At 35.7% G+C, this 22237-nt stretch overlaps 1 protein-coding gene across 2 annotated transcripts in view; it reads right to left on the reverse strand.

The window, feature by feature from the left end:
* Positions 1 to 22237, reverse strand: part of DDX10 (DEAD-box helicase 10) — a 286412-nt gene that overhangs the window by 105104 nt on the left and 159071 nt on the right. The window contains exons 14-16 of one of the 2 annotated variants that reach the window (XM_058545265.1): positions 19076 to 19192; positions 16090 to 16251; positions 3784 to 3840 (exon numbers count right to left, since the gene is read on the reverse strand). In XM_058545265.1, coding sequence (XP_058401248.1) covers positions 3784 to 3840; positions 16090 to 16251; positions 19076 to 19192 — 336 coding nt within the window. Of the gene's footprint in view, positions 1 to 3783; positions 3841 to 16089; positions 16252 to 19075; positions 19196 to 22237 lie in introns of both variants that reach the window. The other variant, XM_058545267.1, reaches the window with a different exon arrangement.

Below are 22237 nucleotides of genomic sequence, written 5' to 3' on the forward strand. Positions count from 1 at the left end.
TAAATGAAAGGATATTCCAGCACCAAAAAAAAGAAAGAACGTAATATCAAAATGAGTAAGTTTAGCTTTGCTTTATGAAACTACTTCGTGGCCAGAGAAAAAGACGTTATAGATCAGTAGATTAGGAAACCACTCCAGACAATCTTTCAGGTCTATTCATTAAAAATTATACAACTAAAATTATACAACTTCTATTTCTTTGGATCTCTTATCCTGAAAGAACTAATTGAGACCACCTTAGGTATCCAAAAATTATTTCCTAAGACTACTAATTGTTCAAATAAATAAATAAAGTGCCCCAGGGTCACCAAAATAAAAAAAACAAAAACAATAAAAACCAGGAAATCAAGTTAAAATTTACTACTATAAAACTTCAACCTCAAAACACGTGACATCATTTTAGTTATTTTAATATAATTTTCCCCACATCTAAAATTAACAACTAGAAGCAGCATCTGTAATATATTCAAAGCAATGCTTAACTATCCAGTATTGAAGTGCCTCTGAGCTGTTCCCTACTCTTTGCTCCTCCATACTCAGTGTTCAGTTCTATCAATCTCATACTTTTGTTTAATAAATTCTACTTCTTTTCAAAAGCAGCATAGCACTGAAATATTTCTGGGGATCTATTTCCTCAAGTTTCACCACTGCTGTTTCTTTACATTTCTGCAAAATCCTTTCAGCCACCAAAAGGTTAGTGTAAGGAGTTGTGACCATCAAAGTAACATGAGGAAATCCAGTTAGATAATGAGTTGAAGTTGTATCTCCAGGATTATGTAACCTCCCTGAACCCAAAAAAGCAATGTGGTCTACTTATCATTGCTACAACTATTTTTTCAGATCTCAATTTAAAATTTCTAACTTACATGAACATATAATATTCTACTAGCTAAAGTAAAAGTCCATTGTGCAGTTCAAATATTTCTCTGCTTAATAAAGTTTTGATACCCTAAAGACCTCTATCACCCAAAATCACTAAATACTGGGTACCCAGAAAACCTTCTTAAGAGTTTCAACTTCATGTTTCTCTCCTACTCCTGACACTGCACATAACCTATTCTAGAAGATCCTTAGACCTATGTTTTAACATAAGTTGTATCAGATTCCTGAGAGGTCCATTCTAACTATATTCTACCATACTCAGACTTTAAAGCAATTTTTCTTAGAAATACTTTCAATATGTCAGAGACGAGAGAACCACCATCATCATTTATAAGATTGAAAACTCACATTATCATTAAGCCTTTTCTTTTCTGGGAAACAAAGATAATTCCATTGATTTTCATTGAAACACTTTTCTCTAATTTTTAAGGAAACACTGTGTCCTCTATGTTCCTCCTCATATAACATGCTTGATGAATGAAGCACAAAAACGAGGTAGAAAGACAGTTATGTGAGTCTCCTCTTCTCACACTTTTAGTTTCTATGCATTTCTTTCTTACAATAGCTATAAATGGGTAAGCCTACACTTCCTGGTATAGTAAGTCTGCAAATATCACTTTCTTTCACCACTAAGGTATCTTTTGCTTATCTTCGCATATCTTTGTGGATTGAAGGATGCTCTAGATTGAAGCTGACTAAAGGGCCTCAGAAGGCAACCGCCTCAAGTCACGCAATGACTATGTGCAAACCATATTAAAGAGAGGACAAAGTTTACTCTAAAACTAAGTCATATTCATAATTTAAAGCACACATACAGAGACAACAGGGAAACCTGATAATTCACCGATATCATATATTTCTTCTTAGACATCACAGAACTTTCGGCCACCATCCTGTTACCGAGTCCCTCCAAATAATATCTTCTGGGTCTGTTTCCAAGGGGCATCTGAACAGCCCTAAGAGCCTTCATCCCCTGTCACTTTCATTTGAAAAGAAGCTGGGTGCAAAAAAGGTTGGTCCAAGCTAATTCCTTGGGCTCCGTCAGTCAGCCTGAATCTGTCACTGCTGCCAGTCCCTGGTATCTCGAGGAATGTTTGAGTCTGGCTACAACCCATCCACTCATCTCTCTGCTAACATCACTCTTACAAGAGGGCTGCTGTCTCTGAGCAGTCAGACAAGGTTCTGAAATGGAGGCAGCTCAACTATTTAGAGCAATACTGAAACAAAGCCTGTCTACTCAAAGCTCCTGGCTGAGCAGCAAAGCCTCATCAGCTGCACAGCCTCTTCTATTTGTTCCCAGTACAATCCTTTTGTTCCCAGTACAATCCTTAGTGGTTATACAAAAATGAGATGTCCTCTTGACAAGAAAGTACTCCTCCTTTCTTAAATGTCAGGAAACAAACATACACGACAAATGTAGGAGGGGGTGGGGAATGGAGGGATGGGCTTGGTTTGAGGAGTTCACTTCAGAGATCTGCCCCAACGGAAAACCCTACCTGACAGCCTTTACAGGTTTTTGTTTATTTCCAGCTGGCACAATATCAAAACCAAATACATACACCAACTTATAGAGAAATAAAAGAAGAGGCACAAGAGGCACGCTCAAGGGTGAGAATAATTTCTGACAGCTTAAAACACTCTGAAAAATGAAGCAAACAGCATCAACAAGTATAAAAAATAAACCATATTTAGTAATATACACAAATATGCATGAACGCACACACAGAAAATATAGTGAGAGGCTCCAGATTGTATCTTCCACTTTACAATTTTACATGCAGAAATGAGAGCTTCTCAGTGAAATAAGATAGGTTTATTTTTATGCTGAACAAGGAATATTCATAAATATCAAATGCTTTCATTAGATTTAAGATTTTTCTTCTTAAATTTAAATTTTTCCCTCTACAGCCCGTAAGATCTACTTTCTATGCCATGACAGTTCCCGTCTGCATTTTAAAAGCATATGCAGAATCTATCACCAGATTTAGCAGTCAGGCTGCACACACTGTAGCTCTCATTTTCGGGCACCTTTGAAGACAGAGTAATATTTAATACTGAATATAAGCAGTCTTTTCATCTTACACTGTAGAGTAATTGCTTCCCACTTCAGAACTACAGCATGAGTTATCATCTCTGACTTGCTCTCTAAGTGCTATGGCCAGCACAGAAAAAAATAAAAAAGAACATTACGGGCTTACTCAAGGGAGTTGGATCTTTGCTAACTACCAGGATGAAATCATGGCTAGCCAGGCATAGCACAATGAGATACAGCATGAGAAATGACATATGTTACTGGGCCCTGGTTCTAGGAAATCATTTCCATTAAACGTCCTCAGAATGCAGAAGCTGACCCTTTCTCGGTGTCAAACAAACCAGACAAAAATTACAGCTGCACATGCATGGTGTTTGCTATTGTACATATCTCAGGAAAACGGTACATATATACTTGCTGAAAATTTTTTTTTACAGAATATAGTGGAGGTGGGAGATATAGAGTGCTTTCCCCTAGATTCTAGAAGTTGAACTGAAGCAACCAGTGCTTTCAGAATTATCTATTATCAAGTTGGGTTCACAAGGGCTGTCTACTTAGTCTAAAGATGATATAGTTTAGAATCCTATCAGGTCTGGCCAACAGAGTCAACGTCTCCTATATTTAATAGGCACAAAATATAATGGAAAAAGGTGGCGGGGGCAGTAGGGCAAAGGCCAGTAAACAAATTACCTTATGCATTTTTTCATCTTGCATCACAGAGGAAACGAATGAATATGAGAAAGTAAATGACAGGCATGGACTTAACCCATGAATGTCAGATGTCTAAATAAATATAAAACGCATATGGAAAAGTATTTAAATTCCATTCAGTGTTACAAACATTTTCTCATTAGGATATAAACCCTTACCTTTGCTTGTCTCTTGATGGCCTCTCTTCTGGCTTCCCTTTCTTTCAGTCTTTTCTCCTACAGGAAGAGGAGGAAAATTAGCAACATTTAAACTGTCTACTAGGTGTAAATCAGACTATACATTCATAATGCTTTTTTTTTTTTTTAAAGACAACTGGTAAGTGGCATTCATTTTTCAATAAATATTTACCCATTATGGGACTGGTTTAAGCATTGATAATCATTACATATGTGTCAAACATCTGGAATCAAATCCCAGTTTGACTGACTTACTAGCAGCACAGTTTGGGGCAACTTATTTATATCCTCTAACTCTCATTTTCTCATCTGAACATGGAGATAATAGGAGCACACATTTCATAAAATTGGTATAAGAATTATATAAAATATATAAATGCTTAGCACAATGTCTGACATATGACTGGTACAAAATGTGGCTATTAGAACGAAAGGAAGGGAAAAAACACAATAATGACTAGTTCCCTTTTCCTCTGTCTAAAAGCAGAATTTATAAAGGATATGAAATCCTCATCTTTGGGGTTCTTAGAAAAGTGGCAATATTTTTCCAAACAAAACACAATGGAAGATCATTCTTATAAAGCATGTTATTTTATTAAATTGCTTTATAATTTCCACATTAGTTTTCTAATTATAAAATAGACAGTAAATGCAACACTAACATTTTTTAAGAAAAGAAAAATAAATATGTACAATATTTGAATTCAAAACAACAAAATGACCCAGCAAAAGTTGAAAAGAATTTTGTTTTAAATAAAAAACCTCTTTTCTTCTTCAAAAATGAAATGTTAAAACAATAAAAAGGCTCCTCTCAATCCAAAGTCCATAACTAACAATTTATATTTTTTAAAAATTTTAATGAACTACTAGGTCACTGTAGAAAGAGAATAAACAGCAAATAATTTTCTTTTCATGAATTAATATGAAACTGCAACCATGATCGTCTATTACATTAAACATCCATTAATGTGAGAATTAACAAGTTTTCTAAGTCTGGGCACTCTATCCTTACCATTATGCTTTATATATACATGGCTTTCTCCAGATTTAAGAATCAATTCTAATACACACACTGACGATAGACTTGAGGCTACTCTCTTGCTTACAGCAGCATTGAGAAGAACAGGCAATTGCTACTATCTACCTTACCTAGGTTTATAGACTCCTTTTTGATAAAGTGAGAAAACAAATTTTCAAAGTTTCAAAGGCGGTTAAATACGAATTAATGCAAAGAGGAGGGCACTCATAGAGCTTGTCGATTCAGTTTCTATAGCTTCAGATTGCACAGTAGGAAAGCTAAATTCTAAGTGAAACTAACAAAACTTCAAATTCAAATGGTAACTGTGAATGTGTCACACCCCTAAATAATGCATAATGTTAAAATATTCTTCTGTGTGATTATTATTCTTTCTCTACCCCAGTTTTGGAGAAAATGACTAGTAGTTTGACTTCCAAATAAAACATACACCTAAAAGGGCAGGTAAAACTTAATGTACAATTTACACAAGGGAACATTCTAAAGATTACTTAGAAGTTTCAGGACCAAGGTCAGAGGAAAAAGAAAGATGAAGCAACAAAAACTTACAGTTTTTGACTTGTTCATTGTCAAAGAGCTTAGTAAGTGACAGAGACTGACCTCAAATCTGGGTCTTCATGTGCTAAGTCTAGTGTTAAAAATTAAAATGTCAGAGTTTGGAGACTTTAACAGAAGTGATTTTAATAACAGAAGAAAATAATACCGAGTATTATTTTAATGAGCAGCCAATTAATGCAACAGTATTATCACACTATCCCTGAACTGATCCTCTAGTGAGCTTATGAGAGTTGTTCTTCCACTAAAGTGAAATAACCTCAATGTTTCCTCAATTTGTAGAAGGAAAAAATGTTAATGGGTGGTAGTTTCTAAACATTTGCACCCAAATTTTTCATAAAAGTGGGCACCAATTACTGATTTTCTGTGAGCGTTAGCAGACTACAAAAAAATGAAAGTAGCAAAATACTATTAAAGAAAAACATTTAAAACAACTGATCATAATTATGCTTACTTTGAGCACTAGCTTTAGTTTGTGGGTGCATTTTTTTGTGTGTGTGAGGAAGAGTGGCCCTGAGCTAAGATCTGCCAATCCTCCTCTTTTTGCTGAGGAAGACTGGTCCTGGGCTAACATCTATGCCCATCTTCCTCCACTTTATATGGGACGCCGCCACAGCATGGCTTGACAAGTGGTGCATCGGTGTGTGCCCGGGATCCGAACCGGTGAACCCTGGGCCCCCGCAGCGGAGCGCGTGCACTTAACCGCTTGCGCCACCAGGCCGGCCCCTGGGTGCATGTATTTTTAACTGCATCTCTCTTCTATCCCATACACACAATTTAGTTCTATTTTCTACAAGAAAAAATGTTTTCATGTTTTGGAAAGTAAAATTAGCATAGCAGTATTTTATGTTATTCTACAAAGATCACAGTGACTTTCTAGTGTTGTGCTGCGTAATTTTAAAACTACAGCTATAAAAACATCAAATAACTACAGAGAGCAATAAAATTGTGCTTTCATAAAAAGGTATTTATCCATTAGCACATTATTATTATTATTGTTATTTTCTTACTAACAATAATAGCTCTGAATTGTTGAGTATCAGCAGCATGCTAGGCATTTTACATATATTTTTAAATGTATGTAACAAAACTTTTGAGGTATTATGATTCCCATTTTTTAGATGAAAAACAGTAAAGATCAAAGTAAGTAACTTGGCTGCTGTCACACAACCAGTAAGTGATGGACCTGAAACTAAAACTGGGTCTGTGGAGCCAACGGCCTCACTCTCTCAACTCCAGGACACTTCTAAGAACCCCTCTCTCCTCCCTTAGAAAGTTTATTTAGCTTTGTAGATTCATACACAGTGTTTTTATCTTATCAATATGTTTTAGACAAATGTTAAATTTCCTTTTATTATTAATGTCTGCTACCATATGGGTCTTTTCATCCTGATAGCATTTTTTCTTCAATAGCATTTTGTGTACCTTTACTTAACTTTTGCCAGTCTCCTGTGCAGGAAAAATAGATAATTAACCACATTTAACAGTCACACAAATTTTTGTTGTAATTATTCAATAACTGGCCTTCTCCCAACACGTTGAAGTATCTGAAAATGGCATTTCAAAGTTCCAAAGAATAAAATCTCAATATGTTCACATCAGAAAAACCCTTTCTACACAAGTAAACAATCCCTATTCTGGGGCTTTTCATCTAGCAATTTTATTCATAGCAGAAAGAAACACATTGACAACTGTCCAGTACTACTGAACACTATTAATTCATTATACTATGAATTATACTTATTATTTATATATTAAATATATATATAATATTATATATAAATATAAATTTATAATATAAAAATTATATATATTATTATATAATTATACTTATTCATTCTTATTATTAAAGTATTATAGTTAATTATAATTAATAAGTTATAATTAAACTATTATAAATTATAAACTATAAATATAATTAAATAATAATTATAATTAATTATAATTAAAGTTTTAATAAGTATAATTAATAATTATAATTATTATTAATTATAGTATTAATTCATTATAGTCAATGAAAGATATTTTAACTTTAAGATTTAAACTGGCTATCAGAATTCACATGTGCCTGCAAATGGGGATAATTTCTCCTTTTAAGATTTCTGCCACAAGTCTCAGATGGATGAGGGCTATCCAAAACCTTTACAATATGAAGTGAACATGACCAGGACATGAAACTGAAATGCAATAAAAAGAACAAACATTCAATACTGGGTTAAAGAAAAGAAAAATTAGAAAGCTTTTCTTTCTTATCTTAAAAAGCTATGTTAGCACTCTATTGAAAACAGGGAAGAGTAAACATTAGTCTTTAAAGAGAGGAGAACAGGAAATAGAATTACGGTAATCCAAAATTTGGGAATAGGGAAGAAAGTACATTTTTTTCCTTCACTAAGGTAGGGGAAAAAAATTTTTTTAAAGAAGAGTATATGAATTATAGATGCAATCAATGACAAGACATAAAGATAAAAGGTTGGAGTACAGTGACTTGAGAGAAAAAATATAACTGAATTGTGATTCAAATGCTTTAAATCTTTTATTTTCCTATTTCATTTTTGAGGATAGATTGGTACCAAAAGCTATTTTATGCCACACAAAAAGGCAAAATTTTATCTTTGGTTCTGCCATGCTACAAATGATTAAGTATAAGAAAAGCATGAAATTCAATAACAAAAATCAAATTGACAAGGTACAGGAAAACAAAAAAATCACATTACAAGGTACAAAATACTCCCTTTATAGATGTTATTAGACTTCTTTTGGCTTCTCACACACTACAGGTCCTTAGCTTACAGAAAAGAAAGTGCCATGAAACATGAATTTCATCAGCAGTCAGGACTATGTATTTAAACACCATTTTCTTTCTATGGCAATCTTGGAAATTTGCAGATTCAGAAATATAACTCATTTTCAGCAGGTGGTAGAAGCAAAACCTATTTGAATGAGTCTCAGGCAACTATGTCAGTTTGGTAAGGAACTAAGTTCCCAGCATTCACACAGAGAGGGAGGGGACATCTCTCCTTAATACAGTATTACAGGAACTTCTTTTTCAGGAAAGAAAATTGGCCCAACAAACATGAGTAAAGCAAAGATTACAAGGATTTTTGGAACCGAAAACAACCCCTGCCCTCCAAGAACAAAATCCCAGTAAACCTAAATCCCTCCCAGGAACTCAGAACACTAAGTTCTCTGATCTGTTACCTATTCTACAGAGTCTTGTTTGAACAACATAAAAAATTGGTCTTCCATACATAAATCTGTAACAACTCAAAGAAGGATACGAAGACAGGGAGAAAAACAAATTTACACAGAAACACTGATTCACTAATTAATTCCTTCAAATATTCACATGTGCCAGGCCCCATGGTAAGCTCTGGGTATATAGGGATGGGCAAAACAGACACAGTCCCGCTTCCCGTAGTCTTTGTAGTCTATGACCTAATCTTATTAGACTCCTTAATTCCATTAGCACCAAACCTCTGCCCCTGCTCCTCAACCCCAGTCTCCAGCTATTCACCATCAACCTAACAACCACCTCACCTCTCAAACACCGTATGTATTTAAAAAAACAAAAACAAAAAACAAAGAACAATAAAAATAGAGGTAATAAACAGCTCAAAGACTTGCCATGCAGTTGATAAGATCTATGCAATTTTGAGTATTCGTCTCATTTTTGATGCTGGATACAAGGGAGGGCCCAAGTACCGCGACGGTGAAATGAATATCACAAGATGCTATAAAGCTCCCGAGAATAAGAATAGACACCTCCCAGGCAGACACCTCCAAATTACAGGCAAAAGTTCCATAGTTAAAGGCTGGCTCCTTTTTTTTTTTTTTTTTTGTGAGGAAGATCAGCCCTGAGCTAACATTCGCTGCCAATCCTCCTCTTTTTTTTGCTGAGGAAGACTGGCCCTGGGCTAACATCCATGCCCATCTTCCTCTACTTTATATGGGACACCGCCACAGCATGGCTTGACAAGCGGTGTGACGGTCTGCACCCGGGATCCCAACCTGCGAACCCTGGGCCACCAAAGCCGAGCGCGTGCACTTAACTGCTGTGCCACCAGACTGGCCCCTAGCTCCTTTTTTATAATAAACCTGATTGTGATGGTGGTATGAGGGACTAAAACTGGCAGGGGGGTAGGGTTGTACAGGAAGAGGATCTTTTTTCCTTTCATGCAAATAAGCTTTACTCATAAAGTCTATATGAGAATTAGGCACCAGAGGCTTAGTCCCTTAACCTCATTTGTCACTCCTTGAAAGTCTCCACTTCTGTTATAATCCTCCACCTTTTGATTCATTGCTTCAGTTACCCTGTTGTAAGAGAATGCCTGATGGTTTGACATACGTAGCAACACAGCTGCATAGTTAAAAACAAAGTCTGTAGAGTAACAAAGACCTTGGTAAGAGTTCCAGGGCTGCTGTTCTTAAGCTGTGGGGCCTTGGACAAATTACCTGATTCTTCTAAGTTTTAGTTTTATCATCTGTAAAATGAAGCTAGCTCATTTATTTCAGAAGTTAATTGTTAGCATATAATATGATAATACATATAAAGCACTTAGAGCAGGGCTCAATTAACTACCCGCTACTTGTTACTGTTAATATTCTCGTTATTACTATTCCTGAGATGCCTGATTACTGCTTCCCTCCTTTTTGACTGTCATATAAATTTATGTTTAAGACACCTGGATTCCGTGCCAACTCAATTCTGTGTCAACAAGAAAACAGATTTTCTAAAAAGTCCCTTTAATTCTTTCGTAACTTCCTTATGTTCGTGCTAGTAGTAAGGGACCCCACAGCAATGCTGTACCATCTTGGCAAGCAGTCCAGACCCATATCTTGACATGGCTATGTTATCTAAACACACAATCCAAAATGGATAAAGCACTTGAAGCAATTTCAAGGGAATGAAAGAGAACTTCATAATGAATAAGCTTTCCTCCACTCTCAGCTGTTACAGCAGATATTATCACCCTAAATACAAGTAATCCTTCAGAGCTAAAAATGATGACACACCACAGAGCAGCTTTTCACTCCATTAGAGTAAAAACCTTTCAATGATGTGATCCGTGGCCCATCTTTCACAGTTCTGATTAAATTGTTGGAAACCACATTGTTTCCATGCAAAAACAGGGCTTTTGCCTTTACAATTTACTAAAGGTTTTATATGTAAAAATTATAGCTTTTGCTATAATTTTGCTTCTGATGAATGGCTTCAAGAGGTTCAGCACAGAAAATAGTAACAGGCCTAGTTAAGTACAGCTACTTAAAAACTGCCAGGGAAAGCTGAAGACCAGAACGGTCTCAGAAGAAAATGACACGTAATGGCTACAATGAAGGCTCGTGAAGAGAAATAAAGCTGCTGATTGAGTGACCCAAAGCAGTTAACATAAGGGCCCCTGAAGTCCACAGAGTGAGTAGCTATGAGTTCCGGCAAGCAGGCAGCTAAATTCTACTCCCAGTGATGCTGTAAACTGTATGGCCTTTTTTTTTTTTTTTTTTTGCTATAAACTAATTAAAATTCTTATTGCTGAGTTTCTAAACCTTTAGAACAAAGATATTTACTTGAGTCACAGTAGGAATTACACAGCTTTCAGAATTTCATAGATGAAAATATGAGCCAAGGACAGGTATAATAGCATGGAGGAAAAACAGGTGGGAAAAAATGAATAGCTGAGTCCTACATTACAAAGACTGAATACACATTCAAAACTATGATGCCAGGCCGTGACTTTTAAACAGCAGGAGCAAACAACTACTTTCAAACAGGATCATTAAGACAATAGAAAAAATAAACAAATGGGACTACATCAAACTAAAAAGCTTCTGCACAGCAAAGGAGACCATCAACAAAACGAAAAGACAACCTAACAATTGGGAGAAGATATTTGCAAACCATACATCTGATAAGGGCTTAATCTCCAAAATATATAAAGAACTCATGCATCTCAACAACAAAAAAACTAACAACCCAATTAAAAAATGGGCAAAAGACCTGAACAGACATTTCTCCAAAGAAGATATACAGATGGCCAACAGACACATGAAAAGATGTTCAAAATCACTAACTATCAGGGAAATGCAAATCAAAACTACAATGAGATATCACCTCACGCCCGTCAGAATGGCTATAATTAACAAGACAGGAAACAACATGTGTTGGAGAGGATGTGGAGAGAAGGGAACTCTCATACACTGCTGGTGGGAGTGCAAACTGGTGCAGCCACTATGGAAAACAGTATGGAGATTCCTCAAAAAATCAAGGATAGAACTACCATATGATCCAGCTATTCCACTGTTGGGTATTTATCCAAAGAACTTGAAAACACCAATTTGCAAAGGTACATGCACCCCTGTGTTCATTGCAGCATTATTCACAATAGCCAAGACTTGGAAGCAACCTAGGTGCCCATCAAGGGACGAATGGACAAAGAAGCTGTGGTATATATACACAATGGAATACTACTCAGCCATAAGAAAGGATGAAATCCAGCCATTTGTGACAACATGGATGGACATTGAGGGTATAATGCAAAGTGAAATAAGTCAGAGGGAGAAGGTCAAATACCGTATGATTTCCTTCATTAAGTAGTAGATAATAACAACAATAAACAAACACATAGGGACAGAGATTGGATTGGTGGTTACCAGAGGGGAAGGGGGGAGGGAGGAGGGTGAAAGGGATAATTCGGTACATGTGTGTGGTGATGGGTTGTAATTAGTATTTTGGTGGTGAACATGATGTAATCTATGCAGAAATAGAAGTACAATGATGTACACCTGAAACTTTTACAATGTTATAAACCAATGTTACTGCAATAAACAAAAAATTAAAAAAAAAAAAAAGACTAAATTCACTTATCTATTAAATAGCTTATCTTTTTAAAACAAAAATATAAGCATGAAATACTTTGAACATGCTGAAAGAACATTCCTACGCTTATGAAGACTTCTAAAATTGATACATATTTTTAAAAATATAATATGTGTCAAACATAGAATTATGTTACAGATTTTACGGAGTTTTTTGACGCATGAAATTCTTTTAGGAACATACCTCATTCATAATTTTGTGTCAAAATTTTCTATCTTCATGAAGTAAAGTTTATTCTTAGACCCTAAAGTCAGTATTTCAAATATTCTTTAGGGACATAACAATTATTCTCAGTATACTTTCATAGGAATAACAAAATAATGAGTGACAGCTTCAAGGGGAACATAATTACATTTGCCCAAGGTAAAACTTTATGCTACAAGAACTAAGAATTGTCATTATAGTAAGTAATATACTCAATTAGGGAAAAAAATTTGATTTCAAAACCAATAATGCATTCAGATAAAGCAATTAAGATAAAATAATCCATGCAGGATTAATAATACGTTTAGTTTTTCAGAATATATTTAGTTCTTAAAGTAAAATTTTAGTAGCCATTGGAAAATAAGTGAACAAGAAGGAAGCCTTATCATCAAGCAAGGAACCTGATTTGTCAGCAGGGAAAAATGACAAATTAAAATTTCACTTTTCAAATAAGAAAGGATAATTATATTCCCCTGACTTACCTATACACACAGGGCCAGAGGATCTCTCTGATCATCTGGTATTAACTCCCATTCCCTCATTTTCCAGAATAGGAAAGTGCAGTCCAAACTAGTGACTGGTGGTCCCAATTGGAGTAGGTAATGCCAGAGACAGGACACAAATCCAAGTATTCCACCATACCGTACAATACTCTTTTCACAAACATTACGTCAAATGTTAAAACTTGCCATTTAAAAAAATATTCCACGTGTTTTCTAGGCAGAAATCCAGTCCACAGCACCTTGGTGCATAACTGATTTGAGCACCTGTATTGTGTCTCATGTATGCTATTGTAACAAACATACTAATTCCAAAGTGCTCACAAACATGCAGTTTTCTCTAATACACAAATATATATATATCCATAAATAATAATTTCACTGATGAAAATACCAAGAAACTAATCATATTGTGTCAGGTAGCATTTACATTAAAGTAGAATAGAAAGACGACTATTTTAGTTACTTCCTTCTGCTTTTTTCAGGCTACATAATATTTTCAACCTCCGATAGAGAAAGTATGCCATGGGCCACCTTGTGTAGAAAATACCTATTTTATTATATAAAATAACAAGTGTTGACTTGTTTTTTAAAAGATCTTATGTATCTTTTAGTTACAGAGGTACTGACTTCAAAACAGTAGTATGTAAAGTTCTTGTGATTTTTCTCACTATTAGGTCAGCCCAAAACTGCTCTGCTCAATCTTGCTGTGAGATAATCACAATGGGAGTTCAAAAACCATATGCAACCTTTTAACAATGGTGCAAAGAAACTGAATTATTTAAAAGCTCAAAAATAAGTGAAAATGGTAAAGTACAAAACAATCTATATACAGTATACTACCTTTCATGTAACAAAGGTAGAAAATAGGAATATGTATTTCTATTTACTTGTATTTGTATATAAATAAACTGGAAAGACACATTAATAATTAATAAAAGATACATTAATAATTAATAAAAATAGTTACCTATGGGGTGGAGGTATGAATAAGAATAACAGGTACGGGCAGAAGCAAGACTTCTGAACATTAGCTTTTTTATGATCTTGATTTTGGAACATTGTGAATATAATATTCATTTCGAAATTTTTAATGTAAAAAAATAGAGGTACAAAAAGCTGTGGAGCAGTGACAGAATATCCATAGTTAACTATGATTTAATTATAATCTTCCTGGGACAGAGGAACTCATGTATTTTAGGTATTCTATCTTCACAGCCTAGGGCAAAGCCTAGCACAAAAACACTATACAATTATTCAATTTGAAATTAAATTTTTAAAGGTTTCAGAAACAATATTACACAACCTGGATAACTTTCACACATGGGGCAAAGAGGGTGAAAGGGAAGATAAGAAAGGGGGGCAGCCTTTATTTTATGTAAATTCTTTATATTTCTTTTACTGCTGGCTACAATTTAAAAATTAAGGATAAAATGTTCTTATGCTCAGTCATCCCCTGGATAAATAATCTAGACTGCAAGCTAAAACATGGCAAGCTGCTGACACTCTTAATATTATTAAATATTTTAACAACAAATTATTAATGCCAAATTTCAATTTAAAGTACTATAGTAAAAGTAGCAATACAGGAAATGTTTAGTTCTCTCAATAACATAAAAACTGAACAACTGCAACCAGTACATTTCAGGTTCATTTGTTCTCCATATTTCTGAAATGTTTTTATCACCATTCATTTCCATCCCTGAAGCTATTTTTAATATCTACTTTTTCTTATTCATCAAATGCTACTGTGAAACTGCATCAAATCTTAAAGAAATAAGAATTGCTGCTCTATGAAAAAAAAGTTTCCTGGGCCATTAAATTACAAGGTCAAACAGAAGTCAAAAACTACAACAATCCTTGCCAGGACAAAGTTAATAATGTCTACAACCAAAGGCTTACTAGTTTCTTAACAAAGAACTTAATATTATAGCAGTGATTCTTGGGTATGATACTGTTACCCTGAAATCATTCACTGTCTCAAGGGTATGCTGCAGGAACTTCTTGAAAAATGTAAATCTGTTTTATTTCATTAACGGACTCATTTATCTAGTGAAATGTCCACTTTTATGGAAATTAAGTAGTGTGAAAAGACAGTAATATCATGAGTGACCAGAATAGAGTAACCCATTTCAAGGATAACAGAGAACTGCCAAGTTTGAGGTCAACAGGGCACATGCTTAAATAGAAGCACTCCTCTTACAAGAGTCTTTTTTTTTTTAAACATAAGTTTAATCTTATATCCATTATCAAGTAAATTGCTATGGAAAGAAATAAGTTGAAGCTGGAAAACACCACTAATGTCGCTCACATGGATGAATGGTGAAACAAATTGTGGTATATCCATACCATGGAAGCCTACTCAGTAACAGAAAGAATGAAGTATTAATACAACAACTTGGATGAATCTACAGAGAATTATGCTGAGTGAAAAAAGTCAATCTCAAAAGGCTACATACTACACAGTTTCATTTATATAACATTCTTAAAATGACAAAAATTATAGAAATGGAGCACATGGGATCTCTCTGTATTACTTCTTACAACTACATGTGCAACTAAAATTATCTCAGAATAAAAAAATTAATTAAAAAAATCACTAATATTATTTGGGTTACCTCAACCAAAAGCAGATTTAGGTAACCTTCTCAGAAACTAGCAAGTATGCAAAGACTTCACCAGCAGGAAGAAAGAAGAAATAGCCAGAAATAGAAGAAAATGACAAAATAGCCACAGAAAAAGAAGTGTGAGAGAAAGCAAAGAAGAAAGTAGTATGGTTATTAATGAATATCTAATGAATATTTAGATATACTAAGGGACATATTAAATTTCACTCAGTATTTTTTTTGTGAGGAAGATTATCCCTGAGCTAACATCTGCTGCCAATCCTCCTCCTTTTTTTTGCTGAGGAAGATTGGCCCTGGGCTAACATCCGTGCCCATCTTCCTCTACCTCATATGGGATGCCACCACAGCGTGGCTTGACAAGCGGTGCGTCGGTGTGCGCCCGGGATCCAAACCTGCAAACCCCAGGCCACCGCAGCAGAGTGCATGCACTTAACCACTATGCCACCGGGCCAGCCCCAAATTTCACTCAGTATTAATTTGAGATGGAAAGCTTACCCGATGCTTTGCCTTAATTTTTTTCCTATATTCTTCTTTATCAAATTTGTCCTCTTCCTGAAGCCGTTCCTTTGCTTTATCTAAGTTGATACCACCAGTGTCCTCCTCTTCCTCAGTATCCTTCGAGACAGATTTCTGCATTTGTGGCCACTGCTGAACTAACTGCAGACAGGAAAAAGGTAAGTATGGGGTGGGAGACAGAGAACATCAACAGAAAACCATTTCCTTTTGTATAATGATTTTGAAATGGTGCGTATGTATACCCACTTTCTGCCTTACAACTTGTATTTCTCAAACTTTCTAACAAACTTTATAATTAAAGCGAGCAAGCCACAGAAAGACTGTCCCAGTCAGGATAAAGTAATGCTGTCATAATCCAATAAGAGCAGGATTAAAGGAAAATTTCATAAAATTGGAGGAGAAGGTAAATTGGAGGAGAAAGTAGCTGCTTCAACATCATGTCAGTGTTCATAGTATGCTCTACTCCATTCACTTGGCTCCGAATGATCTGCACAGGGCAGTAGCCAGCTGACCAGAGTGCAGCCCCACCAGCTGCCATGGCACCTTCTGTGTACTTCCAACTCTTCTCTCACCATAATACATTGTTTTACTTTCCTGTTTTTCTACTAGAATTAATCTCCTTGAGGGCAGTAGTCTACCTTGTTCTTGTATTCTCAGGCCCAACACAGTACCTGGCACATATCAGATGCTCACAAGTGATCGATGAATCACATTATCAGCTAGTACTATACAAAAGACTAAAATAACTAAGCATAAAGGAGAAAATTAGTCTGGATTTCATGGGCTTACTCAAATATACACAATTTTACACATACAGTTTATTGTGAGGAACAAGGTACTATGAAGTCAGGGTACCGATCTGGGAGTCAGGGGACCTGACTTAATGTCCTGACTTTTTCACTAGCCCACTGCATAATCCTGAGTAAATTACTCAATCTCTGGGCATCTGTGTCTTTGACTCAATAATCTTCCAGGTCTAAAACTGTAAAATTAAGACAATTTAGACAAAACCTATTCTCTTATCTTATCTAATAACTGGTTGCCAAAAGCATTTAAGTAGCTACCACTGTTTTGAAAGACCACTAATTAACCAGCAGGCAAATTGAAGTTGCAGGCAAACACATCACAGGTATTAATGCCTCCTCTCACTCTTGTCACCACCATAGCCATTCTTCAAGATGAGACTCCTACAGAGTCTCAACTTTTGGCAGTGAATGAGGGTCACAAATATTACCACATGAGCAGCCACGCTAGCAGTCACTGACACCGAAGAAGCAGTGAGAGGGATTAGTTGTGACAGTGAGAATGGCATCCATTGCTCTGATTCCTCACTCCTTTTTCCATCAGAGTGAAAAAAGTTCATCCCTCTGTGGGCTGAACGAATAATAGCATTTCTTTCAGAGTTTTAGATTCAAAAGTTTCAATGTAGCTCACAGCCACACAGGGCTCCTATCAGCAATAAGTTTACACTGAAACGTTTTATAGTTAAGGGTTTACACTCATCTTGGAGCTAATTTGTATAATCTGTGCAGTTAAATTTAGGAGCACAGGAAAGAACCTCTAACACTAATAACATTATACTAATAGTACTAATTTTATTTTACAATAAGCATCTGATGTAATGAAACTATATTCTAGTTTAGTGTGCTTCTCAGGTGCTGACCTCTTTTTAGTAATTTCATAAAGACTCATTACTTATCAGTTACATAGGCTTCCTCTGCAGCTTCCAACAACTTTGAATTGTACTGTTTGTTAGTTCTCACATAATTTATACACCATTTTACTCCATATTCTTAGTGCAAATCTGGCCTTCTGAAGCAAAGCCCCCTTCCCCAAAGTAACATCCAAATCTTTGTTAACTTCAAAATTAAAAGGAAACATACTCCATTGGATATAGACTACTTAGGCAGCATTTATATTAATGATGATGAAATATTTGATGTGATACATTATAGTCAGTATAAAAAGCTGTTATTTTTATTGGGATATTAGAAAATGGTTCACTCATTCAATGAACCTTTTCTGAGGGTTTACTATATGATAGGCACTATTCTAAGTCCTGGGGACAGAGCAGTGAGCAAAGTCAACCAATACATTCCCTCACTCCACTGGAGTGGAAGAAAAGGACAATAAGCAAATAAATATAGGCTGCAACGTCACATAATAAGTGCCATGAAGGAAAAAAAAGACAAGGCAAGGGAAATGAGATTATGGTGGGTGTGGGGTACTGTTTGCTGTATTAGGATGAACAAGGAAAGCTGTAGGTTGGTGAGTGTGAAACTAAGAGATGATATTCAGAAGATGCTGCTATGACTACTAACTAGCCATTACTCGTAAGTCACTTGACTTGCCAGATCTCTTTCTTCTTTAAAAACAAAAATAATATTATTATGTACTAGAGTGACCTTTCATGAGCAATCTGTGAATAGTAACCTCTTCCCTACTCTGTGGGCATTTATTTACACTAAGACCAAGGTAATGGTGAGATGAAAACCAGGCATCTATGTGTCTAAGATTTTTTTAAAGCAGAGAATTCCCTCTCACAGCCAGTCCAGGAAGAAACATGGCAGTAGCACTTCTAAAATTGATGAACTGCAAAGCAGAGACTTTTTTGAGTCTAGCAAAAGCAGCTGTGGCAAGTAGTTGTGTTACTATTCTTGCTCTTGTTCCCAGAGAACATCGATGGACATCATCACAAAAAAACTTAATCTATGAAAACAACATTTATAAAGTTCAAAACCATCTATGCGTCATTATCACCTAGAAGTATCTCGTTTATTGTCAGTAAGGCATTCTTGCCTACAGATGTATAGTTGATGAAATGCCTACAGCAACAGTGAAAGGAACTGCCTAGCATGCTTTACAGAAACTATTTTCTCATTAATGAATGGTAAGTCAGCAGGAGAGTCAAACTCCTTATAATACTTGGAACGTACCTGAGAAACGAAGCGTTTAAGAATCTTACCTCCCCTTCATCAGTAAATGTTATTTTCTTATTCACTTTAAAATTTCTCTTCATTACTTTTTTTGCTTCTGCGACCTTGGTCACTTTTCTCTTGACACTGGATTTAGATGGTTCTTTCTGCTGTGTGTGAATATACAAAAAACAGATGATTAGGTACATGCTGCTTTATATTAACAATTTAACTCTGGCAATACACTTTCCAAAACTGAGTGCATTTACTGCTCTATAGCTAATGAGAAGCACCCAAAATACTGTCCAGAAATAAAATGATTAGACTTATTAACTACTTATTAAACTTATTAACCCCAATGCTAAGGGGGTTTAAGTGTGAATAAGATCAATGTTAGACATAAACAACCTTTAAAATTCTTCTATTACTAAAACTATGCTGTCCTGATGTTGAAGCACTGGAAACTACATGACAATGTGACAAATGAACATGTAAGATAAATAAAGCTATCTTTCAGCTAAAAAATAGAGCATATTTTTTAAATAGCTCTAATTTACGAGTACAAACTTAAATTTTTAAACTAGGAAAATGATTACTTAGAAAGCAAAATGACTGCAATACATTGTTTGCGACTCAACATTCTTCCTCCCATTACAGTAATTTATTCTATGAACACTGGGAAACATCCTATGATAACTAAGCTGTGTCCAACGGTGAGGAGTTAAGAGTACTTTAACAAAATATACAGATCAGCACCTAGCTAATGTCCTAAAACCACTACTGCAAGATATTAAAAATACAAAGCCACTGCTTACTTATGCTAAGTGAATGCTGAGTGAACCATCTGAGATGGGGAGTTGCAGAGGTTCTATGCCTGCTTTGATGAGCGAGTGACAAGAAGTAACTCACCTTTGAGCAAGATTTGGATTATTTTCCTCAAATTAGAGCCAGTAGTACCACTGGTAGTACCTAGTAAACTAATCTGATGTAGGCTCTATTAGAAGAGTAGACAATATGAGTAAAAGTCTTTGGTGGAGTAGTTAAAAAAATGGATTTGAATTCAAGCTCTACCACTTATGAGCTGTGTAAGAGCAAGTTACTTAACCTCTGTGCTTTAGTTATAAACTGAGGGTAATAAAAGTACCTATCTCATAGGGTGGTTGGGAGAGTTTAATAATAAACGTAAAACATACAAAATTTAAGTGTCTGGTAAACCTCGAATACCACTATTACGTATAAATTTCATTCCACCTAAAGAGATCGTGCCAACTGTATAGAAGCTAAATTTGCAAAATCTCAGACTTTAAGCTTTCCAGCTGATTGGTTTTTTAACTCTGTACCACAGGGAACTACCCAAGGAAAAATAAGAAAGGAGTGACTGATCTAGGAAACAAGAATTATCAGAAGCTTTAAGAAGACACACATTAGTTGCAACTGTTACATTATAGTAATAAATATGCACAAAAAGAACAATTCATTTAATAAACTATTATTGATATTGATGAATACAAAAATGCTTAATAAAACACCATAAAATCAAAACCAACAAACTTACTAAAATAGAGGTTTGTGAAAAGTGATTAATAAATTATATTTTTAGATTGATAATGGTTATTATGAAAATCAGTTAGTACATCTGCAATAATATTATGATTTAAGTACAAGAAAGTTGTTTTGAGGGCAGGCCCCATGGCACAGTGGTTGAGCCTGGCACACTCTGCTTTGGCGGCCTGGGTTGGCAGTTTCAGGTCCCCGACACAGACCTACACCACTCATCAAGCCACGCTGTGGTGGCAACCCATATACAAAATAGAGGAAGAGTGGCACAGATGTTAGCTCAGGGCTAATCTTCCTCGAGCAAAAAAAAGAAAGGTTGTTTTTTTTTTTTTTTTTTTTTTGTGAGGAGATCAGCCCTGAGCTAACATCCGCCAATCCTCCTCTTTTTTTGCTGAGGAAGACGGCCCTGGGCTAACATTTGTGCCCATCTTCCTCCACTTTATATGGGACGCCGCCACAGCATGGCTTACCAAGCAGTGCGTCGGTGCGCGCCCGGGATCCGAACCAGCGAACCCCGGGCCGCCGCAGCGGAGCGCGCGCACTCAACCGCTTGCGCCACCGGGCCGGCCCCAAAAGAAAGGTTGTTTTGACACCAATGGTTCCATTATGTGGGTATTACTAACACTGTTTTTTTATTTCTGGTTCTTAGTACACACAAGCTCTAATATCTAGTGCATTTATTTCTCAAACCACAAATCAATTCATACTTAAGAAGTTACAAGGATTTTAAATCCATAAAATGCTTATGAAAAAATTAATCTCCTCTGAGGTAATTAATTTTTATTACATCAGAGAGAGACATCAATATGCTACAATCACTATATCTACACTGCACAAGATTTCTATGAAAAGAGATTAAGTTTGTTTTATGTTTTTTTTTTAATTTTTTGTTTATTGCAGTAACATTGGTTTATAACATTGTATAAATTTCAGGTGTACATCATTATACTTCTATTTCTTCATAGATTACATCATGTTCACCACCAAAATACTAATTACAACCCATCACCACACACATGGGCCAAAATATCCCTTTCGCCCTCCGCCCTCCCCCCTTCCCCTCTGGCAACCACGAATCCAATCTCTGTCTCTGTGTGTTTGTTTATTGTTGTTATTATCTACTACTTAATGAAGGAAATCATACGGTATTTGACCTTCTCCCTCTGACTTATTTCACTTTGCATTATACCTTCAATGTCCATCCATGTTGTCACAAATGGCTGGATTTCATCATTTCTTATGGCTGAGTAGTATTCCATTGTGTATATATACCACATCTTCTTTATCCATTCGTCCCTTGATGGGCACTTAGGTTGCTTCCAAGTCTTGGCTATTGTGAATAACGCTGCAATAAACACAGGGGTGCATGTATCTTTACGCATTGGTGTTTTCAAGTTCTTTGGATAAATACCCAACAGTGGAATAGCTGGATCATATGGTAGTTCTATCCTTGATTTTCTGAGGAATCTCCATACTGTTTTCCATAGTGGCTGCACTACTTTGCACTGCCAACCAGCAGTGTATGAGAGTTCCCTTCTCTCCACATCCTCTCCAACACATGTTGTTTCCTGTCTTGTTAATTATAGCCATTCTGACGGGCGTGAGGTGATATCTCATTGTAGTTTTGATTTGCATTTCCCTGATAGTTAATGATT

Source organism: Diceros bicornis, chromosome 7, assembly GCF_020826845.1.
Source record: "Diceros bicornis minor isolate mBicDic1 chromosome 7, mDicBic1.mat.cur, whole genome shotgun sequence".
NCBI classification, from domain to species: domain Eukaryota; kingdom Metazoa; phylum Chordata; class Mammalia; order Perissodactyla; family Rhinocerotidae; genus Diceros; species Diceros bicornis.